The 27713-nt window shown below is 43.0% G+C and overlaps 1 protein-coding gene across 9 annotated transcripts in view; it reads left to right on the top strand.

Annotated features, from left to right (window-relative positions):
• The window catches only part of lrrc4ba (leucine rich repeat containing 4Ba), a 32486-nt gene extending 5038 nt beyond the window's left edge, over window positions 1-27448 (top strand). For 4 of the 9 annotated variants that reach the window (XM_034295553.1, XM_010874116.3, XM_010874118.3 and 1 more), the window contains exons 2-4: window positions 10096-10277; window positions 21093-21595; window positions 23149-27448. In XM_034295553.1, coding sequence (XP_034151444.1) covers window positions 21350-21595; window positions 23149-25104 — 2202 coding nt within the window. In that variant the 5' untranslated portion in view covers window positions 10096-10277; window positions 21093-21349 and the 3' untranslated portion in view covers window positions 25105-27448. The other 5 variants (XM_010874112.3, XM_010874115.3, XM_010874114.3 and 2 more) reach the window with 5 other exon arrangements.
• Window positions 27449-27713: the final 265 nt, after the last annotated feature.

Here is a 27713-nt window from a genome sequence, read left to right as displayed (position 1 = left end):
AATGTGTTTACTGTGCTTTTGCTACTATATGTAGATCCAATGGATCTAGTTGCCTAATATCGATTAGCCTACCTTCGTGCAGTCGCTATGAGAAGTGGACACATTTAAGGACGTGCATCATGGAAAAGCAGTAGGACAACAGTCAAGAACTGCGTTTGGGATAGAGAAAAACAATAAATATCTAGCTATAGGAGGGAGGTAGGCTATCGTGATGTGGCTACATAATATAATACGACAGACTGTAGTCTATGTTTAGAATTAAGTTATTTAGTTTAGTATTCGCGTTGCTTAGCATGGATTTGGGACAAGGACACGTATTCCTATTCAAATGGAAAAGGTGCATTCTTGTTGCCGTTTCATTCTCATCCTTTGCAGCGTGCGTGCGTTGTAATGATCAGATTGGGTTGAGCGGATATATGCCAGTTCTAACTCTATATGCTAAAATATTCTTATTTAAACGGAACAGGCTATGTTTCGTTGTGCTTTTGCCATTACCCTCACACCTTGTTTTTTTTTACTAATCTGGTAATCATGATCGGGCTTTGCTAGGTTAGGACAACACGGCATTATGGTCCAGGCGCTGCAAAAGGGTGAATCAATTTGAGAGGGAGAGAGAGAGAAAGCGCAAGAGACGAGAGAGAGGGCGGGTTGAAGAGATAGTGAGGGGTGAGAAGACACCGAATAGGCTACGTATCTGCAGTTTAAGGAATGGGCCTATATTAAAGAAAAAGGTAAGATAAATTAGATGGTATCAAAGGATACGATAACATTATGCTAAATTATTCATGTGGCGCATGTTAAACAAATCCAGATATTTGACTTTGGATTCTTAGATTTTTATAAAGCAGCTTTGAGGTATGTAGCGTACCTCTACTGCATAGTTTTTGCTTTTACTAGATCTTTAATGTGCAGTTGTCGGTTCTGGCTGTCTTTAACGAATTAATGCGGCGTTGACTGTGTGTATGTTTGTTTGTGTGTGTGCCCGCGCGTGCGTTTTTGCGTGCATGCAGCAACGTGCATTAGAAACTGATAAATGTTTAAGCTATTGGGTTAATACGGACAGCGTTTAGAAATTAATATGAAAGCATATCAGTTCATGGAAGTAAATTGTGAATCTATATACTATAGGCTGTCGTCTTGAAATCAGATGATTTTAAGCGCCATATCCAGGAATGGCGAGACAATACCCCACATTTAATTTGTTGAGGGCATGCGAATGAAACAGGAAAGTCAAGTGATTCGTGTACTTAATACTTAATTCATGAGAGGACGTGCGCGTCTCGTTAGTTGCCTATTTGTAACATTGGTGTCGTGTCTGGCAAATGTCAAGGATACAAATTAATTAACACATTCGGCAAAAGCCTGAATAAAAGTATGACTAATAATTCTCGTATATAATCATTGTATTATGGCTTGTATTTTAAGTCCCAGTTAGAAAGACATCGCTTATTAAATACTTCCAATTTAGTAGTTCAGATAAAAAGTTATTAGGCTACTTTCAAACCACCTTATTTGTGGTCCCACTTTCAACACACCTTATTTGTGGTCGTCTATTTCTTTTGGATGTTCTCTCTGGAGAACGATTAGTGTCCCTAAAAAGTCTGTATAATGCAGAAGCGGCCTAACCATGACTGAGGCACGCGGGTTAAGATGCTGTAACTGTGGCCCACAGACGAGCCCCTCTGGCTGAGAACAAGTAGCAGATAGATTAGGGCTGATGAATGAAGATTTACCGCCTCTATCTGCAAAACAATGATAAGGTTATGAGAGGATTGAAATGCTAATGTGCAGCAGTGTATTTCGGTTGGGAATACTGGCAGAATGAGATTGCATGGCAGGGCTGTCTTTGGGCACCGGATGATTGCATGAGTTTATGATAGAGACTAAGTTATTAATGGGGTGTTGGAGGGCGAAGTAGGGCACTGGGGCAAGATTGAGGGTGAAGTGTGTTGTGTGATGGCTAATTGCACTAGAATGAGAGGAAGGAGAATCCTTTAAAAGAGCCCCCTCAAGCACCTTCTGTCCAGTTCTCTTTCTCAGCAGAACTGGCCCATATAAAATGTTAAAATAAGGGATAAAGACTATTTTCTCTCTATTATCAATTCGTTTAAATTATACAATTGCATTAGACAGAGCATAAACAATTTGATTGGGAGTTTTAAGACCTTGTAGGATCAATGAGATCTTTAATGCTTTTCATTATAAAAACAAGTTATAAAGCATTTTTACATGCAACATATATATAAATGCATTTATATTAATTATGAAGGTGTTGAAGTGTCTTTCCTATAGTTATATAAAATACATTAAAATGACTTTTCTAGACCAAATTTGACCATGTTCCAATTTTTGGTTTTATAACTAATTGAACCCTTCAAAAGTAACAAACATGTTTACTTTCAAACAACTCCTCTGAAGCTTGTGGGTGTCACAGAAAAGATGTCAATACCTCTGTGTATCTAAGTATCCACAGAGTGTTACTGGGGTATTAGTTTGTAGCCCAAATAGTTTAGTTGTGACAGTAGGTTTTGTAGGAAGACACATTTGGGAGGTTAGTCACAGACATCCTGTGAGGAAATCTGATCTCAAAAGGCAAGTGAAAGTCACAAGCAAAAAAAAACATGTCTTGACAAATTTGGGAGGTTAGTCACAGACATCCTGTGAGGAAATCTGATCTCAAAAGGCAAGTGAAAGTCACAAGCAAAAAAACCCATATCTTTCATTTGATAAATAATTTTCGATGGAACTTCTCACTAAAATATTGCAATTCAAGGCAATGTGCACATGCTTTATACCAGCAGACTTTTTTAGATATTGGTGGTCACTGTGGAAAAAACAATTACAAAATAAACAAGATGTTTCTATTATCAACACAGATGGAGTGTACATTTTTTCACACCAGAACTGATGTTGCACTTTTGACTCACTGGATTCATGCTGTTTATTAGTGAGGAGAGGAGAGGTAGCTAGGAATGGACATTTGTTTACTCCAGGATAAAAAATGTATTCTGTTTTACTCTGTTTAACATCTGCAAGTCTATCTTGCTCTATTTATTATAATACTCTATGAGAATTTACTTTTTTATGATGAAATCTTGTTATTATATTCCTCACATATTTTCCCCATGAAACCAAAAGGGAGCCAAATTCATACTGTTTAATCAACATCGCTAATACATTTTTTTTAGTGAATACAATTTTAGCCTTTGACATCAATACTTATCCTAACTTCTCTAAAACCCTTTTTAACTATAAATTTTTTTTTGCATTTACCTAAAACTATGATGTTTTTGTAACGTTAAACGCTAGAGAAAATAAGCTAGTGACAAAAAAATTGTTAAAGAAACATTCACACATACCTTTATGAACTGTAAACATAAATTTGCATGACTTAGCATAACTTAATCAAGTATAACTATGCATTTATAAACATTTGCATAAATGAACACTAACAGGCTATCCTAACTTGTCTTTGTAAACTGTAAACATAAATTTGCATACATTAGAATAGCTTAATCAACTACAACTATATCTTTGAAATTATTTGCATAAATTAACCCACTAAAAATATCTCTTGAACCATTCAAGCTAGACACACCAAACTAACTTTCTTTCACATTCAGACTATTCCAATCTCTTCTACTCTTAATGCATTTCATCAACTATAACTAAATACAGTAAATACAGTTGCATTGCTTTGCCTGTTAATATACTCACCAACAGTAACTCAGGGTGACAGGGTAACCAAACGATTCGAGCATCTGACCAGTTACCAAAAGGTTGCTAGATCTAATCCTGAGCTCGCCAGGTGAATAATCTATTGTACTGTCCTTGAGCAAGTCAGTTATCCCTAATCCGTCCGAGGTCTTTGATATGATGAGAATGTGGTCATACATTCATGGTAAAATAATTGTCAAAATAACGTTTACGTTACAGACACCAAACCAACGTCCACATGTACAGGATATCACTCAACCTTTAAATCACGTAGTTCAGGAAACACCACACTTTTACCATTTATTGAGAAAATGAATACGTAAATCTTGGCGATTGGCCAAGATGCTACTTCTGGGCAGTTCACTGCCCAAGCAAGTATTCAATATAAAATGACCTCGAGGTAGTGAGCACAGTAAGCTATATCAGATGCCCTGCAGCAAACAGAACCTAACAGAGGATGGGGTGGTGGTGGTGGGAGCAGAAAGAGCATGCTAACCGTATCAGCAATCAGTAGCAGGATGACTGAGCAGATCCGGTCCGCTTACATAGACCACCATATGAAGTTGTTTCATCGTTTGATTGGTGCCAGCACTGCTGATGCATCAGGTTCACCTTCTGAACTCTCTTAGCTAAATATGTTTAGACCCTTTCTGTTCCACTACATGGGATTCAGTGTCAACCATGAGATTACGGTAATAGACATTTGAAATGGTTTTGCTTTTTAGCCATTTCATCAGCAAACATTAAAATAACTCTAAAAATTTTAAAACATTATGAATGATAACGACATCTTTACATAAATGACCCACTAACAGCTGGAGACATAATGTTAAAGTCAATAAACCATTTGTCTTGGTCCCTTCTCCAATCTACCTTCTTTTTAACCATTTCCAGCCACTACAATTAATTCTGTAATACCTACTCTACAGTACTATAAACTGTAAATATAAGCTAGCAAGCACGCCATTTACATCTATACTTTTGTAAATGTCCTTTCTAGTTCCAGTTACATGGCGGAGGCAGTAGAAGTTGTATTTTTTAAACCTTGGCCACATGTCAGATGGAATGCTTGTTAAGAACTACAGTACACCACTGCTTCACTCTCGGTTGGTCAGTAAACAAATGTGACGAAGTCCATTTATAACTATAAAACTCCTATGCTTATTCTTAACCATTCCCCTTAGACCTACAGATGTAAACATTTAAGATGACTCTAGGTTCTTTATGATTCCCCTAAAGCGTCTGTTTAAAGTGAGCAGGTCAAACTGTGCCTGCTAGTGCATGTGAGGTAGAACTGTGTGAGTGGGTAATCAAAGAGCACAACTCTCCACTCGTAGAACCAGAGAGACGCAGAACCAGAATGTCACATCGTATCACATTAGAGATGAGGCCTTTTAGCCAAGGGCAGTGTTTTAAAAAGATCAAGACATCTCGTAGCTGAAAAGACAAGGATACATCTTGCTCTTGAAATACACACAATTGGTTATTTCTCTTCCTTCTTCTGTTGGCTGCCTTCCCCCCAACCCAGATATTTCCTGAAAATGTCCTTGAGATTAATTGAAACATTTTTTAACTAGACCAGGTCAAAGGGTGACCAATAGCAAGAGGAAAACTGTCAGAGGAAAACAAGAAAATGATTTATTAAGCGTTGTCTTAAGGGAGCTGAGACGGAGAGATGTCATTTCCCTCTGCCTCACACTCCAAGGTGTATCTGGTGATCTGTGCAAGAAGCTTAATAGCACATCCTGAAACCTGCTACACAATGAATTAGTAAAGACCAGGAAAGTGTTAGAGATCTGTTGTGTATTATGAAAGTGTTAGAGATCTGTTGTGTAGTATATGTGTTAAAGATCTGTTGTGAAGTATGAAAGTGTTAGAGATCTGTTGTGTAGTATGAAAGTGTTAGAGATCTGTTGTGTATTATGAAAGTGTTAGAGATCTGTTGTGTAGTATATGTGTTAAAGATCTGTTGTGTGGTATGAAAGTGTAAGAGATCTGTTTTGTAGTATGAAAGTGTTAGAGATCTGTTGTGTAGTATATGTGTTAAAGATCTGTTGTGAAGTATGAAAGTGTTAGAGATCTGTTGTGAAGTATGAAAGTGTTAGAGATCTGTTGTGTAGTATATGTGTTAAAGATCTGTTGTGAAGTATGAAAGTGTTAAAGATCTGTTGTGTGGTATGAACGTGTAAGAGATCTGTTGTGTAGTATGAAAATGTTAGAGATCTGTTGTGTTGAATGAAAGTGTTAGAGATCTGTTGTGTGGTATGAAAGTGTTAGAGATCTGTTGTGTAGTATGAAAGTGTTAGAGATCTGTTGTGTAGTATGAAAGTGTTAGAGATCTGTTGTGTTGAATGAAAGCGTTAGAGATCTGTAGTGTAGTTTGAAAATTTAAGAGGTCTGTTGTGTTTTATGAAAGCGTTAGAGATCTGTTGTGTAATATGAATGTGTAAGTGATCTGTTGTTTTGTATGAAAGCATTAGAGATCTGTTGTGTAGTATGAAAGCTTTAGAGATCTGTTGTGTAGTATGAAAATGTAAGAAATCTGTTGTGTACTATGAAACTGTTGGAGATCTGTTGTGTAATATGAAACCGTTAGATCTGTTGTATAGGATGAAAGTGTAAGAGATCTGTTGTGTAGTATGAAAGTGTAAGAGATCTGTTGAGTAGTATGAAAGTGTTAGAGATCTGTTGTGTAGTATGAAAGTCTAAGAGATCTGTTGTGTAGTATGAAATTCTAAGAGATCTGTTGTGTAATATGAAACAGTTAGACATCTGTTGTGTAGTATGAAAGTGTTAGAGATCTGTTGTGTAGTATGAAATTCTAAGAGATCTGTTGTGTAGTATGAACGTCTAAGAGATCTGTTGTGTAATATGAAACAGTTAGACATCTGTTGTGTAGTATGAAACTGTTAGAGATCTGTTGTGTAGTATGAAAGTGTAAGAGATCTGTTGTGTAGTATGAAAGTGTAAGAGATCTGTTGTGTAGTATGAAAGTGTAAGAGATCTGTTGTGTAGTATGAAAGTGTTAGAGATCTGTTGTGTAGTATGAAAGTGTTACAGATCTGTTGTGTAGTATGAAAGTGTTAGAGATCTGTTGTGTAGTATGGTCCACGCAACCCCAGACTCCTTTTCAGTGTTAACTTTGCACAGCCATAGCACCTCTTGACCTAATATGCATGTTATAAAAATTAAACAAAGTCATGATTCTCCAGGAAAGGTTAACTCCAATTACTTAATAGCATACAAGGGGAATCTTTTCTTAAAGCCATTATTGGCCTGCTGTAGCGTATCACATAAGTCTGAACTTTTTTCCCCATTCAGGCAAATTGAGCAGTTATTAAGGAGAACTGCACAGAATTTACTATCGTTCTGCACTGTTTCAGTTAGCTAGCATTTAATCACACAGTGTGGTGGTACAAAACAGCAGAATCCAAACAGACCACTGGCTGTTTGTTTGATTACAAAGAAAAGATCAGGCAGGTACACTGCCCAGTTTGAACTGTCAAACCATTCATTTTAACACATTTGGCTATATACCCTACATAACCAAGCCAATTCTTTTGTTTATGTAAAAAAAAATATATGTGTTGAACAATTTCCGTCATTTGAGGAATTAGACCAACCTGCACTTTCATTTCAAAGTCACATCACTTGTGCATAACTGAATAGGATGATAGAAAACAAGTGAACAGGTGAACGGAGCAGATTTCTCCTGTACACTTACTGTAGGTATGAGCACAGCTGTCTCTGGCTGGGGCTGCCTGACCATCTCAGGGCACTCTGAACTGGAATCAAGTGCTTTCAGATTGGAGCACTGTAAATCTACACATTTACCTGTTCCCTATTTTGGAGAGGTAAGTTACAAAAGCCCATAATAAAACCAATTGTCTACATTTGTTCTGTTGTATAACAACGCGCGCTCGCCCGCGAGAGCATGTGCGCGTATGTATGTATGTGTGTGTGCATGAGTGAGACAATTTAGCATTTTTTTGTCTTACTTTAATGAGACACCCTCATTTATCAAAAACACCAGAGAGGGATATAGAAGGGGAGAGGAAGAGAAGGGGAGCGAAAGGAAAAGAGAAAGACATGAAGAGAAGGAATATACGATGATGAGACATTATTCTAAATAGGACAAGATTTGAGCTGATCTTTATATAGGCTGGGGGATGTCATTGATTGATAGCAACCCAACTTGCAGATGTCATCAGAATGGAGGTTGAAGTTGACTGCTTGCATGCTTGAGAGATGTGCTGATCAGCTATCATATGCTGAATTTGCGGGAGCGACCTGAGGCTGTTCCTGCATAATGCAGTGTGATAAAACGCAGTTGCATCACGGCCTCTGTGATCATGTCATACACACATATCAATGTTTCTCACTATGTGCGCCTACACATTATCCTAAACCAGGAAGGGAGAGATGGAGATCCTGGAATTATTTCAGTCTTAATAACCAGGGGCTGGATATTGCATGGGCGCTGACCCGTCCTCAGAGGAGCTGCTAAGCCGTCTGCTAGCGATGGCTGAGTAGATTAAAATTAGCTGTGATTGGTTTGATTGAGTCCCCAGCCCAGTCCAGGGTGTTGGCCCTGTGGGGGCCATGATGACTGTCTGGGCATTCATTATTGAATAATATTTGGGAGAACGGCAATGGTTAATCATATTAAATGAATCCCGTAATCCATTGAATTGACATCATTAGAAACTGTGTGGAATTTCCCCAGGGAGAGATGTGCTCCTGGGGTCTATGTGTCCTCGACCTGGGAGTCGGAGCCGACTGGAGGTCGTAGGTTTGTCAAGGAAATTCGGCCTAGGAGGACCAACGGTCGGCCGTGCCACGCAGGCATAATGGAACGTGACCCTGCTGTTGCTCACTGGTGTGTCAGCCAAGTCACTCGGGTGACTCGGAGTGGTCAGGTTACGGTTGGACCATGTAATAATAAACCGCTTGGCTAATGACGGTGGACTGTTTTAACGCGGTTCCCGAGGTATGTTGGCTAAGCTGGGTGGCGTGGAGGTGCGGGGGGGGGGGGGGTGATCTGGTGGGTGACTTTGGCTATATCATGTGGTGATACATGCAGCGGGTTAACGAATGCGGTCAAGCTGCAGTGACCTCTCTTTGCTTTGAAACCACGGAGCCTTGGCCACATCCAGTCTTGAGATTGTCTCGGGTCAGTGGCAGCATAAGAACTCAATATAGCCACGCAGAGACAGGCTGGCTGAAGCTGGGGGGCCTTTTCCTCTGAATGCTTCACTGGCTGTGTGTGTTTTGAGGGCACCGCAGTTAGCGCATGCCTGCCATCCTGCCTCCTGTTGCTGACGATGTTTACTACAGTGTTACGTCAGATGCTGTTGATGACAACAATTATCAAGTGGCGTTTTTGTTCGACGGTTCGCTGAAGCTGGTGACAATCATTTGTTATGGTGGCAACAGTGCGTCAAACCTGGCCATCATTGGTCAATGAGAAAGTTGTGAGACATTTTTGACACGATAGCCATTGGTTCAATCAGCTCTGCCAACCAATCATCTCCCACAACTCCTTCTCCCAAGATATCTTGTGCAAGCTACAATCACTACTTTGTGAAGTTGTTGTGGGACAACTGAGGGTACAGCGTAGCAGAGCTGTCTCATACTACACTGGCAGAACAAGGCCCTTCTTGTGATGAATGTTTATTGCTACAGTAGGTAGCTAGCTTATTGAAATAACGTTTCATTTCGTTTTGTATTGTATTAGCTGGTTTGCTTCACTGTCGTAATATGAAGTGGCTGTCTAACGCAATAATATATGTATATAATATAAGTAAATGTTCATTTACATTATCAAAGTTATTCTAAAGAAATATAATTCTTAAGTTTATTATTATAATATTGAACATATGCTTTGCAGTATTCACACGCTAAAATTTACAAAATGAAGAATACTTTACTCGACTCATATTATGGTCACATTAAGGTCAACTTGGAATGGTTGCTGTGCCAGGCTCATATGTGCACAATAGCCTGGGGATGAGGATTCCCTGATTGGGACTGAGAAGGTCCTGCAGTCTGAGGTCTTTGTGGGTCCTGGTGGTAAAGATGGGTTATGTCCAGCCTGGTGATGTCACATGAAGAGGATGGTGGCAGTCAGTGTTTCCTGGAGGCCAGAGAGGAGCAGACAGCAGTTAGTGAGGTCACATTAGTATTGCCATAAATGCCACATGTTTAGTACAATCAGTCTACATGCCGTCATGTAGAAAAAGTGTGTCCTTGGCTTTTTGTTTTTGTTGATTTCACTCTTCTCAAGATCTTCTGCCCGGGATTTTACAGAGAGTATGAACTCGGCAGTAGTAGTTCATTTTTTATATGTCAGACTCACATTTTTTTTCCTTCTCCAAGTTTTTGACTGGATGCAGCATCTCCATTGAATGAGAGGCCATTCCCAGTCCAAGGCCCCAGCCCCCAGGCCAGGCCCTAGTCCCCAGTGTGGAGTGATGGAGCTGCCCAGTTTTGGGAGCTGCAGAGCCAGGCGACGGACGCCCCGAGCCCCTGCTGCTGATGTGATGGAGACACGCAAGATGGTGAGTGAGCAGGTTGCTATGGCAACTCAGGTCTCTGCCCGAGCGTTCCATTTCGCTCAGCGTGGGAGAGAGAGGTGGAGAGAGACCGCAGAGAGGAGAGGTGTGGAAAGAACAGTCAGACTGAAAGGGCTGAGGACAGACGAGGGGATAGACAGATCACAGAGGGATGGATAGAGTCAGACCAGGGATAGAGATGTAACCAGCTGAGCCCAAACAGGCTTGAGAGAACGTTGAAGCAGAAGGGAGGGACAGCAGGGAGGGGTCCTGTGATAAAGAGGGGCCTTGTTGTCAGGTACAGAAGCTTGTATTTTCTCCTCTTCATATCTCCATATTCTTATCCAAAACCTGTCCTCACTCCATGTATGTCTATGTCTGTCATGCATCTCCCTCTCTTTCCATGTATGTTTCATCTCGCCATGATTTGCTAGAGAGCCCGACTCTGAGACGGTCTTGGTGACCGGTCTCCATGGAGATGTCCATCCGTCAGTGTGTGTCAGGGTTTCCAAGGCGAATCCTTATCATGTTTGTCAGTAAGTCTGTTTAACTGTTCGGGTGTTACTCCGTTTGTCAGTCAACAGAGCCCGCTTGGACAAGGCCTGGATGGATGTGGGACAAGAGTGTTACTTATCACACACGCACACAGGCACGGCCTGTGTGTTCTGTAACGGACGTCGTGTTTTGACCCCTCCAAAACCAATCCCACACGCACACTCGCTCGCCTCTCTGCCTGCAGTGGAAACAGCCACCTGAAACACAAGGTCTGAGTGAAACAATGCGAGCGAGTTTCTCATAACAATAGCTTGGAGCAACAAGCGGTGCTGATCTGCGCGGATGGGCTTCGGAGGGAGCCGCTGAAATGGTGCCCGTTTCTGTGGCTCCTAACTGCTGACTTCGACTTCCCCCTCAGCGCACAGGAATTGAGTGTATCAACACGTTTAACACACTTAAATGCGGATTAATTGTTCCCGAAATCAGCATCTTGCCAATAAGGCTGTGGAACGCAGCGACCAGTAATAACTTGAAGAGGAACGGTGAATGTTACAATTAAGATGTTCATGTTGAAAGGTCTTTCATCCCAGCATGTAATGAGGAGTGGTATGAAGCTAGCAGTGAGGGATTTGAGCATGTGGGGAAGGTAATGGAATGTGTGTTAATGGGAGTGCTTTAGTAGGGTGATGAACACAGTGACTTTTAATCTGCTGCTGTTGGCCCTTTCTGAAGGGGAGGAGGTCTCTCTCACTCCCTCTCTCTTTATCTCTCTCTCTCATCCTGCATGAGCAATTCTGAATAGATCAGGCCTTCACTCTGCATCCTGAATTCTAATGAAGCCCACGGACTGTTTGTGTGTGTGTGTGTGTGTGTCTGTGTGTGTGTGTGTGTGTCTGTCTGTGCGCGTGTGTACAGGCACATGTGTACAAGTGAAAGGAAATGGAACGTGCATTAAAGAAAGAGAATGCTTGATGTGTCTGGGCATAGCCTAAATGTGGGCACGTTTAAGTGTGTGTTTGCGTCTGTGTGTGTGAGTGAGGGTGTGTGTACGTGTGAGAAAGTGTGTGTGTGTGTGTGTGTGTGAGTGTGTGCGAGCGCTACAGTTATGTCTCAGTGAGTCTCGCTGAACAACTTACCCCAACTTTAATGAAGACGTTATCGTTTGTCTCATTATTTAATAGAATCCAGATTTATTTATTATGCTGCATACTGTTACTCTCGTCCCCGACTTCCAAAAATGTTTCATTTAACCCTGTATGTGACAGAATGAGGGACCAAATAAGGCACAATCTTAACGTTTTTACCTGAAGCTGGTAGCTTGCCGGTCCAGTCTTCCTCTGTGTTCCTGTGCCTGGAGTGGGGAGGGTATTGACTGACACCATTGATTTACCTGTAGCAACATCCCTGCTCGAACCCCACACAGAATATTTCAATAACCTCGGGGCTCCCTCCTCTGAGATCCACATAAATCAGGTATTACTGAGCCAACACAATGGAGGAAGTTAGCACGCTATTAGTCACACTGCTTAACGCGCACCCTGCTTTGTCTGCGTCGGTGTGTGTATGTTATTGTGTGTGTGTGTGTGTGTGTGTGTGTGACGTCAGATCTCATTCAACAACAAGGCCAGTGCTCGCCCGGCTCTCTGTCTGTTCGTGCCAGCCATGGTGGATGTGGTGGAGGCTTCCTCACAGACCCTTGCCTTGGGCGGGAACGCGGTGTGACGTAGCTGAGTGTTGTCCGCTGAAAGGTGTTCAGTCACACAAACAGTGGGTGGGTGTGTTTCTTGTTGGTGTCCCTCCACTAGCCTGTGACAGTTTTTTTTGTGTCCCATTAAACCAGGGGGCTTTGTGTAATGATGTGGAATTCTCCTTTTTATTTATGTAAAAAACCCTGGAGTCAATTTCGCTTGGCTGTTATTCAAATGCTTTAAAGCCCTGTGCAGTCTTTGTCATTTTATTTTTAAATCATCACTGTGTGTCTAATTAATCACTGTGGGCTTATTTTATATGGGAAAAACTCCAACATGTATTTGTAATAATTTATTTACCTGAGCCTTCATTGGCCGTTGAAATGTTTGTTTAAGAGTGTCTGCTAAATGACTGAAACGTAAATCATTATGTGGGCGTTAGGAAACACATTCAAATATATTTTCATATACATACCTTATTTTCCAATAAGATGACCAAGGACCCCCCCCCCCCTAAGCTAGATGACCAGTCTATAACAATTTTTTACAATCATTTTAACTGTGGGATAAAATATTTGCAAAGCCAGATCTGCCCTATACAGGCAGAAATTCAATCAGCGTACGCTTGGAGTCTGGTAAAGTCAACTAACCAGGAAGTGAGAGGGGCTTGAGTTGTCTGTGAGACTAAAATAAGTAGGATAGGCTAACATTTTAGGCTAGATTGTGTGTTGTCATTATATTGGATTACACTGAGGTTTAATAGTTAGAGTAATGTGAACTAAACACCTTTATGACTGAGAATTACTGTAGAGCCACAACAGAAAGACTTATTTGAAATAAGTTCTGTACACAGTGGTTTCAAATAAAATGTTGTTTTGCTTAGGTGGCACGGCTTAATATTGGGTTGGCCTCTGGGTATTATTCTGCATGAGCTGCTTTTCCACTTGAAGGGATAAACAGAGAGAGACTGTGGGCTGGGGATTGCTCCAGTACAGTAGAGATTTAAACACAGACGATAGTTTATGTTAACTGGCAGTCTCACACAGTAATGATATCAATGCTTTTTACCATATCTCACAGTCCTCTTCTGTTCTGATCCCCATAAGATAACAGAGGAGGACGGGAAAATGACACAGCTCATTGCAGTAACTTCGAACAGTTACAAATTCTTTGTAACACCGTCTTCCTGGTGTACGAGTACAACGACCACAAACAGACAAGATGTTACAGCTACGAAACGATTACACCGTGAGGTGAATTGCGGAGTTCAATGATATCCATTTGTAAACATTATTTATCAACGCGTTGTTAACAGGAGAGGTCATTAAACAGGATTTGAATGTGAATGAGCTTAAAGGGGAAGCCTGTTGAGAAGTAGGCTAGGGATTCGTCTCACTGGGGTGTTGTGGGCTGTAACCCTGGCAGTGTGTCACTCTGATAAGGAAGGTCCAGTCTCTCCTCCCTCCGCATACTGACAGGAGCTCTGTCTCTCTGCTGGGTGCCCAAGCTCTCTCTACTAAGCTGCCATCTTGGTGTCTGTACAGGCATTATTGATGGCCGTCTCCCAGTCCCACACTGTTAGGTTGGCCGGGCACCACGGGAGATTTTTGTCTGTCCGGTTATTGGTTTGTCTGTCTGGCTGTCTGTCTGTCTTTTTGTTTATCTGTCTCCGTCTGCCTGTCAGTCTGTCAGTCTGTCTGTCTTTCCACCTGTTTGTCTCGCTGTTTGTCTGGCTGTTTGTCTTTTTGTTTGTCTGTCTCCATATGCCTGTCAGTCTGTCTGCCTTTCCACCTGTTTGTCTGGCTGTCCGTCTTTTTTGTTTATCTGTCTCGGTCTACCTGTCAGTCTGTCTGTCTTTCCTCCTGTTTGTCTAGCCATCTGTCTGTCTGTCTTGGTATCTGTCTGTCTGTTCATCTGTCTGTCTGTTTGCCTCAGTCTTGAGAGCCATATTGTCAGCGGATGTGTCATGCTCTTAGGAACCCAGGTGGAAGATGCCCCCTCAGGTCTACCCCCTGTTCCTTCCAAGCGTCCAATCAGAGAAGGAGAGATGGAAGGGGAAGGCCCTTCGTTTGTTTCTGTTAAACTTGTAGTCAATCCACTAAGTAACCTTGGTGTGTATTGGAGAGCAACTCCCTATAAACCAGGGCTGCTCAATCCTGGTCCTGAAGATCTGCCATCTGGTAGGTTTTCACTCCAACCCAGTTGTGGCTAACCTGACTTAGCTTTTTATCCAGCTCATTAAAAGAATCAGGTGGGCAAAATTAGGGATGGAGAGAAACCCTACAGGAGGGTAACTCTCCAGGAACAGGACTGAGCAGCCCTGCTTTACATGGTCAATATTTTTCAATGATAAACGGCCTGAGTGGGATCTTCCCAGAGTATCCACTCCATCCGGTATATAATGACATACACACTGTAGCTGTTGGTGATGGACAGGACTTGCTGAGGATATGTTTGTAAAGGCATTTGATCGAGCTCGTAATGTTACGCATTTATTCATTATTAATTAATTATCATTAATTTATTAATTAATTTGTCTCTTACCAAGATTGGTTTCCAATCCTCCAAACGCATAACAGGCCAGCAAGAAGCCATATCAGGCTATAAAATGATAGTTGCTATCTTACCTAGCATTTATGCTGGCAAGGTTGCTGGACAACAAAATCCACCAGTTACTAGAATGTCATCAACGAGACTCATACTGCCACCAGTTCCTAGAATGTCTTCATACTGGCTCCAGTTATTAGAATGTCCTCAAACTCCCACCAGTTACTAGAATGTCCTCATACTCCCACCAGTTCCTAGAATGTCCTCATACTCCCACCAGTTCCTAGAATGTCTTCATACTGGCTCCAGTTATTAGAATGTCCTCAAACTCCCACCAGTTACTAGAATGTCCTCAATAAGACTCATACCCCCACCAGTTACTAGAATGTCCTCATACTCCCACCAGTTACTAGAATGTCCTCATACTCCCACCAGTTACTAGAATGTCCTCAATAGGCCTCATACTCCTACCAGCTACTAGAATGTCCTCAATGAGACTCATACTCCCAGAAGAAACTAACAGAGATGTATTTTTAGGCTGGGGGCTTGTACTAGTATTCATCAGTATAATTTATGACTTGTCTTTCTGTATTCATTTTATTCATACCGTCAGTGGCATAATTACAGCGTCATTGAACCCTATGCCACTGAACAACAAACCAAAATGTTCATTGGACCCCACATTCAGACAGAAGAGCCAAGGGCTTACAATGCAGAGACGCTATTGTGTTAACAGTTGTAGACAAGACTGGTGTGCAATGGACTGCAGGACCGTTTGCAAATATCTTAGCGTCCATGCAGGTGCCCACTGGTGATGGGCCCCAGTGCTCTTAAACGGTCTGGCCCTACACAACTGCTTCTTGTACCCACACACAGTTATTCAGAAAAGTCAAAGGATGCCTGTGAGGGTTAGGGATTTTGTTTGACTTTTCCCGCCCAATTTCATGATATCCAAATTGGGATAAAGGCCCTGCTTTATCGTAGAAACTCCCATCAAACTGGGGACAGTTGATGTTGAGATACAGCTCCAGAAGAAATTTAGAGACCACTGCACCTTTTTCTTTCCTTTCCAAAAAAGCTGAAAAAGAAAGTTTTGAGTGAGGAACAGAAGCATTAAATTTGCAGTGGTCTCTTAATTTTAACCCTTGTGTTCCTCACTCAAAACCCTTTTCGACTCTTTTGGAAAGGAAAGAAAAATGTGCAGTAGTCTCAATTTCTTCCGGAGCTGTATGTGTCTTCCAAAGCTCATCCGATGCCCCATTCTTATAATGCTGCTCTCTTTAACCTGAAGTCTATCTATGGAATCCTTATGCGCAGGATGAAAGGCGCTAATAAGCGTTCCACCTCGGTTGATCTCACAGATGCCCAAGCCACCAGAAAGAGTCACTAGAGCGTGACCAGGCAAAGCGACCATATTCACTTACTAACCCCCCCAAACCTGGGCAGTGCTGGCCAATTGCACCAGCCTCCGTGAGCATAGCCACTGCAGCCCCCAGGCGACATTTGGAAATTCACTTTTCTGAGTAAAAGCAATGTGGATGCGTATTGCATTTGTCTAGACACATGTATTCTGTTTGTCTAGACACGGATATTCTGTCCGCGCGTGACATTGCTGCGCGTCATTACGCCTGACCAGCAAGCATCGCCCATCTGTATATCTGTTCAATACCACCACACTCTCTCAGCACCCCCTGATCAAAGCATCTTCCCGCGGCCATGTCTGGGTCTCGCAATGTCTCAGCTAACTGCCTGGCTGTAATTGTATGGTTTAATACAGTATCCAAGACTGGTCTGTGAGTTCTCTGGGCCATGGGAAAAAGCACTACTGCATAAATACTGCATTGAGGGTTTGATTGAATTGAGCCCTTGGTTACTTAAGAAAAAAAATTGAAACAGACAGTGAAAAAGACAAGCGTCGATATGGTGAGAAAGGGACATATTCTGACAGAAATATGTAGACTGACTATGGCTGTAGATTGCAAGAAAACGCTTGTGCTTGAAGAATTATATATTCTGCAACAAGTACCCAGCCATCATGAAATACGTTCTGTTCTTTTAAAATGTTGCCGGATTCGTGTCTTTAGAATACTGATTATTTAATGTGACTGTGTATGCTGTAAAAATCTGCTGTTCATCCCCATATTGATTTCACCCTGTGTCTATGTGACGGTTCCCTGTAAATATTGGGCTCCCTTCTAAGTGTTTGTGGGGGCATCTATTTTTATGAAGTGTGTGTTTGTGTGGTACTTGTTGTTTGTGTGTGTTTGCGTGTTAATGAGTGGCAGAGGGGAGGGGCTTGTGGAGAGGGTGGGATACAGCTGGAGAGAAAGAGGAAGAGTGTGGTGAATAGGTAACCATGGTTACTCCCTTGGCTAAGATGTGAATTGGGAGAGACAGAGAGAGAGAGAGTGAGAGAGAGAGACGAGGAGAAAGAAAGCAAGAGAGGGAGAGGAAACCGGGTGAGGAATGAAGCAGCAGTGTTCTCCTGCAAGACAGAGAGAACTGAGGGTAAAGGGTTAATATGTGTCAGTGAAGCAGGTTAATCTTTCATCAAACTGAGAGGTCAATGCAGTATTTACACAACCACTGGACACTGCAGCAACACTGGGAGGGACAGAGGAGAGGAGATTAGGAGGGGAGGACGAAAGGCTCGGGAGGGGGTCCAGACACTGGATAAAGAAAGGTAGGGATGAGAGAGAGCGAGGGAGAGATGTGGTGGTGAACGTGAGAGAGATGGAGGGAGACGATGAAAAGCAGAGGTAGAGCGAGAGAGATCAAATGAGAGAGCAAGGAAGAGAGAGAGGGCAGAAGCCACTAAAACATGTGGATGGTGACAGCGGTGCAGACAACAGTGAAGGAGACGCCAACTCCAACTACTTTCAGTCCCTCAATGGACTCCACTCCACTAACCGGCCGCCCCATCCATGCTCGCCTCTCCCTGTCAGCCTCCCATCTCGTCCCATCTCCCCTGGCTCGCTTTGATTTGGATCAGATGTCATCTGCCCAAAATAACTGCTGCAGTTGCACATCAGTCCTAATGGTGACTAAAATTAAATCTAGAGATGGCAGTCATTTCACGGGTGCCTGCAGTATGTTTCCATTGGTACAGACGCTGAGACGCGTGGGGTTGTCATAGGGGAGACAAACACAGAGGTTCTTCAGATCCAAGAAGGACGTCAGCGCAACCAACCACATCATTTAACACAAATAGGAAGGTGTTATGAGAGTAACTGTTCTGTAAATAGGCCCAGGGTTAAGTCCAGTGTCAGTTGTTCTGGTCTAGTACTGAGGCTGTCCCAGTAGTACTGTGTGGATCTGGTCAAGTACTTAGACTGTCCCAGTTGTACTACATGGTTCAAATTAATCATTGTCCTTGTCTGTGTGTGTGTGTGTGTGTATGTATATACACTGAACAAAATTATAAACGCAACACTTTTGTTTTTGCCCCCATTTTTTATGAGTCGACAAAAATCCAGAAAATCACATTGTATGATTTTTAAATAATTAATTTGCATTTTATTGCATGACATAAGTATTTGATCACCTACCAACCAGTAAGAATTCCGGCTCTCAAAGACCTGCTAGTTTTTCTTTAAGAAGCCCTCCTGTTCACCGCTCATTACCTGTATCAACTGCACCTGTTTGAACTCATTACCTGTATAAATGACATCTGTCCACACACATCAGACTCCTACCTCTCCACAACGGCCAAGACCAGAGAGCTGTGTAAGGACCTCAGGGATAAAATTGTAGACCTGCACAAGGCTGGGATGGGCTACAGGACAATAGGCAAGCAGCTTGGTGAGAAGGCAACAATTGTTGGCGCAATTATTCGAAAATGGAAGAAGTTATGCAGTCTGATGAAACAAAAAAAGAGCTTTTTGGTCTAAACTCCATTCGCTGTGTTTGGAGGAAGAAGAAGGATGAGTAAAGCCCCAAGAACACCATCCCAACCATGAAGCATGGAGGTGGAAACATCATTCTTTGGGGATTCTTTTCTGCATAGGGGACAGGACAACCTCCTTCCCTCAGTAAGAGCGTTGAAGATGCTATTACTGAAAGAAAAAAAAACACAGCTAGGGCAACTAAGGAGTGGCTCCGTAAGAAGCATCTCAAGGTCCTGGAGTGGCCTAGCCATCTTTGGAGGGAGGTGAAAGTCCGTATTGCCCTGCGACAGCCCAGAAACCTGAAGGATCTGGAGAAGGTCTGTATGGAGGAGTGGGCCAAAACCCTGCTGCAGTGTGTGCAAACCTGGTCAAGAACTACAGGAAACGTATGATCTCTGTAATTGCAAATTGAAAGGTTTCTGTACCAAATATTAAGTTATGCTTTTCTGATTTATCAAATACTTATGTCATGCAATAAAATGCAAATTATTCACTTAAAAATCATAAAATGTGATTTTCTGGATTTTAGATTCCGTCACTCACAGTTGAAGAGTACCTATGATAAAAATTACGGACTTCTGCATGCTTTGTAAGTGGGAAAACCTTCAAAATCGCCAGTGTATCAAATACTTGTTCTCCCCACTGTATACATACATATATATAATTATTGATCTCAGCCCTCTTTTGCTCCCTGTTTCTCTCTCACTCCTCATCTATGGTTCAATGGGATACATGTCTACTGTACCCCCATCCCCATCTGTTTTATAGTCATTCCTCTGTTTTGTCTTTCTCATCCATCTCTCCATTGCTCTGTTTTATATGCACCTCTGTGTTGTTGACCATCTACCTCTGTCTTTTTGTCAGCTTTATATTCATCTCTCTACTGAGGCTTTCCCCTCTGTCTCTCTCCATCTATCTCTGGCTGTCTCTCCCCATTCCTCTATACCTTTCTCTGTCTCCCTCCTTCACTCTCTCTTTCTTTTTCCCTTTTCCTTTCTCTGTACCTCTCTCTGTACCTCTCTCTTTTTTCTTTATTTTTCTGAGAAACTATTAATATTAATGCCTCTGTCTCTTCTCCTGCCTCCATATTTTCCTCTACTACTTTTTCTTTTCTTTCTGTCTATGACCGTTCTCTTTCACTTGCCTGACTGTCCCCCACCTTCTTTCTTTTTTACCACTTTCACTCCCATCCATTCATCTCCTCTCTCTTTCTCTTCCTTCTTCTTCTCTCTCTCCTTTCTCTCTCTCCTTCCTCTCTCTCCCTCTATTTTTCACATTGCCTCTGCAGCTGTTCAGTATTCATCTATTACTATAGTGTTGATAATTCCCTTCTCTTCCTGCAGCTGTACAGTCATCTATCAGATTAATAATCCCTATCTCTTCCTTTCTCTTTCTCTCGCTCTCTCCTCTTCTTTTAGCCCTGAGCCGAGTATGAATGCTCAGCGTATATCAAATTAGTTTGCGTGTCAGAGTCCCATCATTACAGCCATCATCATTAATAATAGTGGCTGAATTGCTGGATGCCCTTATTTAAGGTTATTCAGGTCTGAATAACCTGCTGAAGGAGAACAACTCTCCTTCGCTGGCTCTAGAAGCCTGGGTAGAGTTATCCATCTATCAGTGTTAGGGCAGACTGCACCATTCGCCACCATTCTGTGGCCCCTAGAGCATGTAATTCAGAGCTAGTATGGAAATTGAATTAGCACTGTCAACCCAATATCATTGCAATGCTAGTCAAGTGAGGATTGGGGTTGAAGTCACAACTCAATTTTGACTTTTCCCAAATCTTATTGTTGTAGTACTGTGTTCCAGTGAATGTATGTCTTGAACATGCAACTGAATGGAGAACATGTCATGTGTTTTAATATCACATTACTATTCATTCCAGACAGTAATCTGAAATTCATGATCCAGGGTTGCTTTATTGCAACAATTTCTGTTGTTTGATGAAACTGCTGTTCCCTTGAGACTTGACCTTTACCAGTGAGCAATGACATACCTTTTAAAGCTTCTCAAATTATGAACTGGATTCACAGTCACTTCGAAATTGCTGATGCAAGGAATATATTTATCATTATTTATCAGTGTTGCTTATTGTAAATGTTTAGAAACAGTTGGTGGTGCATGATATACTGTTTTACTATTTCTAATATCTGTCTCTCTCTCTTTTTATCTCTCGCTCTTTGTCTCTCTCTCTTTCACAGTAACTCAAGGATTCCTCTCTAAGGTCCCAAATACCTCAATGTCAAAAGTTACATCAGTCAAAACATACATACTTCTGTATAAAAAGAATACTAAAAATACAGCGATAGAACATAAAACACCTTTAAAAATGAAACCTTAAAAACAACAAATCGCCACCCGAGAGATTTAACAAAGTCAACCGTGCTGAGGAATCCATCACATCAGGATCAATTTATCAACATCTTTGGAGAAAGGGCAGGGTCATGTCCCAGTTGCCATGCGCATCACCACGGTGACCTGCCTTCCCTGCCCCTCCCCCCTCCTCCTCCTATTGGCCCAGCTGCTTCTGCGGCTCCTCGTCCCTGGGCCAGAATCTGTAGGGGCCGCCTCTCCCTGCCCCACCCACTGCAGCTGCTCCAATCAAGCGAGTCGAGTCATCTGCACAAGACAGAGTCTTGATGGAGTTCCTGAGAGCATATCAGTCAACACAAGATACCTCAACCTGCAAGAGAATTCAATTGAGGTAAAAATTCACTCTACTAAGCATAATCCGCTATGGTACTTTGTATTGTTTGGTTATTTGTGTGTGTGTTCATCCATGTATGAGCATGTGCCTCTGCATGTGAGTTTGTAGGCATTATCAAAATGCCTGTTCTTACAAACTTGTTTCAATGCAATTACAATGCAATTACCTGTCATTCCGCGATTACCCTGCAAAAATGCCTATAACTCTAAAAGTTGTTCCCTAACCATTTTGCAATTCAAATGGAAGGTCAGATTAGTATGGAAATCAAACACTTACTCAGCAAACAGCCCAAAAAAACAAGAGCACAATGTGTTAGCAGATTGTATGTCAGAGCCCCAAGGTAGTTATTGAGGCTTTACAGCTGCACTGGGACTCTCCATTTAACCTCAGCTTCTTAGTATGTCAACCGTGTAACAGAAAAAAAACACATCTCATATTCCCACTATTTTCATGTTATACACTTCTGAAGTTAAGGAAATGTGCTGCACTGTAGATCTTTGTCCAGCCTTACCAGTGTAAATGACAGTGAACGCACAATAGCTGGATTTAGAGGGGTTTTGAAAGGCTAATGCTTATCTGGCAAACGCGTGTGGCAAAGCAGTGGTAGTTGGAGGAATTGGAGAAAACTGCGGAAAAGAAAAATAGACACCATCTGTCAGAGAAGCAACTGATTGAACTGCATAATTCAAAAGAAGGAAAGGGGGATATCAACCTCTTTGTAGTTTGGTATTTTTGAGTTAAAGTAATGCAGCTTGTTAATATAAAAATGCTGAAATAATAACACTATTCATTATGTCTCCCTCTCAGCTAACGGATTCTGATTGGGTTGGCTGTACCCTGAAGCCACACTTGAAATGATTAAAAATCTAAAAATGTTTTAACACCTGGAGGCATCCTAGATTCTCAGGCTTATTTTTTTTCTACCCCCCCCCCCCCACCCCCAAAGTACCCTGAGAGTAAAGCTTTGACAGCTCCCACCCCTCCCTGAGACACCCCCAACCCTCTCTATCACCGCCCCCCTCCACCCCCGCTCTACATATGCAGGATGCAGTGTCCTGGCTGCCAGGAGCTTCTCTTACCTCCTCCCTCACCGAAGGCTTTGGACACAGATATCACACACACAGACTCCAAGGGATTTGAGTCCCTCTCACTTGATATGTGTGTCTGTCGTCTGTCCCTGTCGGTTGTTTGTTCTTGTCTGTCATCTGTCTGTCTGTCCCTGTCGGTTGTTTGTTCTTGTCTGTCATCTGTCTGTCCCTGTCGGTTGTTTGTTCTTGTCTGTCTGGGTCTGTATATATACATATATATATATATATATCACCAATTTTGTATTTTTGTTGTATGCAGAGATTGTACTGATAGTAAGATTTTAGTTTCGTTACTGCTTCAAAAATAATGGTGATGTCCTGAAAGTGTTCCGGCTTTGGCTGCATTGCAGAATTCACACCTGTGCTTAAGCTTTCAAACTCTGTCCAGCTGCCCCCTTTTTTACCAGTCCAGTCACTCCTCATAGATACGAACGTTATACATGTCTTTCTCTCCCCCATCAGGTTATCAAGTCGGACACCTTCAAACACTTGAGGCACCTTGAGATCCTGCAGCTGTCTAAGAACAAAATCAGCCAGATTGAGGTGGGAGCGTTCAATGGCCTGCCCAACCTCAACACGCTGGAGCTGTTCGACAACCGACTTACCCTGGTCCCCTCACAAGCCTTCGAGTACCTCAGCAAGCTGCGGGAGCTGTGGCTACGAAACAACCCCATCGAGACCCTGCCAGGCTACGCCTTCCACCGGGTGCCCTCGCTGCGCCGCCTGGACCTGGGCGAGCTCAAGAGGCTGGACTACATCTCGGACGCAGCCTTCGTCGGCTTGGTCAACCTACGCTATCTGAACCTGGGCATGTGCGGTCTGAAGGACATCCCCAACCTGACAGCCCTGGTGCGCCTGGAAGAGCTGGAGCTGTCCGGAAACCGCCTGGAGATCATCCGGCCCGGCTCCTTTCAGGGCCTGGTGTCCCTCCGTAAGCTCTGGCTGATGCACTCACAGGTCAAGGTCATCGAGCGCAACGCCTTTGATGACCTGAAGAACCTGGAGGAGCTCAACCTGTCCCACAACTCCTTGCACTCGCTGCCACACGACCTCTTCACCCCGCTGCACCAGCTGGAGAGGGTCCACCTCAACCACAACCCCTGGGTGTGCAATTGCGATGTCCTGTGGCTCAGTTGGTGGTTAAAGGAGACTGTGCCCAGCAACACCACGTGCTGCGCCCGCTGCCATGCGCCACCCGGCCTGAAGGGCAGGTACATCGGGGAGTTGGACCAGAGCCACTTCACCTGCTACGCCCCGGTCATCGTGGAGCCGCCGACTGACCTCAACGTCACCGAGGGCATGGCGGCGGAGCTGAAGTGTCGCACGGGCACCACCATGACCTCGGTCAACTGGATCACGCCCAACGGCACCCTGATGACCCACGGCTCCTACAGGGTTCGGATCTCGGTCCTGCATGACGGCACGCTAAACTTCACCAATGTCACGCTGAGGGACACGGGCCAGTACACCTGCATGGTGACCAACTCGGCCGGCAACACCACGGCGACGGCGGTCCTCAACGTCACCGCCGCCGACCCCAGCGTCAGCTACTTCACCACTGTCACCGTGGAGACGTTGGAGCCCATCGAGGGTCCGACCGTTTACGCCGGCGCCATGAACATCCACAATGAGTCGTACGTCATTACCTCTTCTGGTCCGGCGTGGGGAGACGGTGCCACCACCGCCTCGTCTCTTTCGTCCTGGTCCTTGTCCTCGCCCCGGTCCACCCGGCCCACCTTTACTGTGCCCATCACTGCCGAGACAGGCTACTCCGGCGTGGACGACGTGATGAAAACCACCAAGATCATCATCGGCTGCTTCGTGGCCATTACCTTCATGGCGGCCGTGATGCTGGTCGTCTTCTACAAGCTGAGGAAGCAGCACCAGCTGCACAAGCACCACGGCCCCGCCCGCGCCATCGAGATCATCAACGTGGAGGACGAGATCGGAGCCGGGCCCGGGGGACGTGGGAGCGGCATCTCGGGCGGGGGCACCGTTCCTCGTGATGGCGGAGGTGGCGGGGGTGGGGTGGGAGGTGGGCAGAGCCTGAGGATGCATCACCCAGAGATGGTTAACCTGCCCAACCTGGCCAGACAGGAGCACCTCAACCACTACTACAAGGCCCACCACTTCAACAACAACATGATGGGCTTGACCACAGGCCTCAATAACAACAACAACCCCTCCCTTTCCTCCTGCCCCCAGAACCAGAGCACCCCCGTGTCCTGTGCACAGGGTCCCACCTCCACCAGCAGTGGCACCGCTGCAGTCAGCTCCCTGCCCTCCCCTGTAACCCTGCCCCAGCTGGGGATCCATGGCTCACTGAAGGGGCTCATGGGAAAAGGCCAGAACACTCAGATAGAGCCACTGCTCTTCAAGAATGGCTCTAAGGAAAATGTGCAAGAGACTCAGATCTGAAAAGAGAGAGACAGATGGAGAAAGAAAAGAGACAGAAGACAGGGAGATGGAGAGAGAGAACGGAGCCTGATTGTACTATCCCCATGGCCAGACTTTGATAGAAGTTGTAGGTTGTGGACGAGGCAGGCAGAATATGAAATGTTACAGATGCTGCTTTGTATGGTTAGTGCATTGAGAGAGAAAGAGAGGGAAGCAGTGAGAGAGAGAGAAAGAGAGAGGAAAAAGGAGAAAAGGGAGTCAAGGGGAGGCATTGTTCTCACACCTCTACTTTGTCTGCTCGACACCCGTCCCAGCATTAACATCTTCTGAGACACTTCAAGACACACGTGCACACACACACACACACACGGCTTGACACACAGCGACAGGAACACTCAGTCAGCTAACACATATCACAGTGCATTATGAGATTGACAACTATGTGCCAAAGCCCCCGCAATCTATATATCCATCAGCAGCGTTCACCGACTGAATCAGGTGACCGGTTTCAATATTCAGACACGATGATGAGAATCACTATGTTTATATCTATATACCGATCACCTTGTATATTAACAGATACAATTCTAGTCACCATGTATATATAGAGATAAGATCTGAGTCACTTTGTTGAAGTATGCCGATTAGTGTTTGGGACTCAGTCAGAGCAGTATAGGGCTGCCCACAGAATGAGCAAAATGCAGTTTAGTGCCAGGCACCAAGCGCTGTGTGGGAAGACAAAACAACAACAACAACAACAGCCATTGTGTTTTACTAAGTGGGCTCACTCTCACTTTCTCCCCTCTTTCACACCTGACTGGATACTTTCTTTAAAGGACTGGAAGAGAAATGGAGTGAATCGGTGTGAGAAGAGAAATAATGGCAAAAAGGACAATGAAAGATACAAATAAACTGTGAAAGTACATATTATATATAAATATATTTTCATTCGAAGAAATAAATTATGAAGAATCTTAAACAGCTTTCTGACTGAATAGCCAGAGCTTCTGAAGAATATATGAACTGCTGTCATAGAGCGGTCATCACTACGATAACTTTGTTTGGATAGAAACAAGATGGCTGACATTTCCCTTGCATACTACTGTGCTGGAAAGGGACATGCTGTAGTGGAACAGCTTTGGATAAGCAAGAACTAAAATGAGAAACCTGGCAAAGGGTGTTTTATTGAATTTATTTTGGCTTTTTGTTGCCTCACAAATGTTCCCTCTTCTGACGCATTTCCATAAACAGGGTCATTGAATCTGGGTGATCTTTATGCTCCATTAAATGAGAACATATGATTACAAAACTTTGCCCTCTGATACAAACAATATGGGTGTTGTAATGATGATAATAATTATGACGATAATAATAATTATAATTAATTTGAATTATAATAATAGTAAACAACAAATGCTGTAGATACATGTATCTCTAAAAAGCAGCTATACGTTTAGAATGCTACCTGATTTCCAAGTAAGTATTCTCAAATTGCAAGACCATTGGTTTCAACATCATACATCCAGTATATATGTATGTACAATATTATGATATTGAAAACGCAAATTATGATTATTATCATCATCATACACTAGTGGCAGAATCATCTATTACATTTATTGTTTATTGTTGAATCTGTGGAGGGTAATTTTCTCTTCAGGAAATGAACTTCCTTTCCCATGGAACAATGAGGATCACTAGACCTACCACAATGAGTTCAACAACGGGTTCCACCAAACCTGCAGCAACAGGAAATAATGAACTTGGTTCCACCAAACCTGCAGCAACAGGAAATAAATAGCTCTTAAAAATGGCAGCGTCCACATGGCATCCTCACAGTCCATGCTTCTTCAGAAACTCCTCTCTTTTGTCTCAGCTGATCAGGACCTCTCATTTTATTCTGTTGCGTTAAAGACAGGACATGAACCTGACGAAGACTTCTCATTTGCAGAGGATTATATCAGATCTTAAACTCAGTGTTCTCATGTGTGAATGGGATTCATGGCAGCAGGGAGCTGAAGGAGGACATCATTTGGAAGGTAAGAGAAACGCCAAGATTAATTATATAACGATGGGTGAGGTTTTTTTTTAAGAAAACGGACAATTCTAAGAAAAATATAGAAACGTATAGATCTCTTTTTAAAAACAAAAAATATTATGATGTGTTTTTTCATTTCCATTTTTTATCTAGTTTGATTATTTTCTTCTCCTTTTTAAATCAAGTGTTATCTTAATTGTAATATTGTTATTGTTATTATAATTAGCTAATTACACTGGTTATAATTATGAGAGATGTTCTGTTAGCAGAAGTCACTTGAAAAATTAAAAAACCTGGCACACAAAATGGCGGTTGAACTTCGTGACACTTGCTGGCATTTGATTTCTTGTGTTCTTTTCCATTTTCTAGAAGAAAAAAAAAAATCACTGTTTGTCTGTATCTCTTTGGCTAATACAGCTGTGCTTCAGATAAGACACGGAGAGTATGAGATGTGGGTGTAGTCTTTTCCAGCACACGGGGACAGGAGAGGCCCTGCTTTGATTTACAAGCTTCCTCACACTCTCTCTCTTGCTTCCTCTCTCTCTTGCTTTGTGCTTTACAGAATATCACCACTATCAGTGCTCCGAGTGCG

This window comes from Esox lucius, chromosome 11 (assembly GCF_011004845.1).
Source record: "Esox lucius isolate fEsoLuc1 chromosome 11, fEsoLuc1.pri, whole genome shotgun sequence".
Lineage (NCBI taxonomy): Eukaryota > Metazoa > Chordata > Actinopteri > Esociformes > Esocidae > Esox > Esox lucius.
Note: the sequence above shows the minus strand (reverse complement) of the source record. Positions and strands in the feature narration are given on the sequence as shown.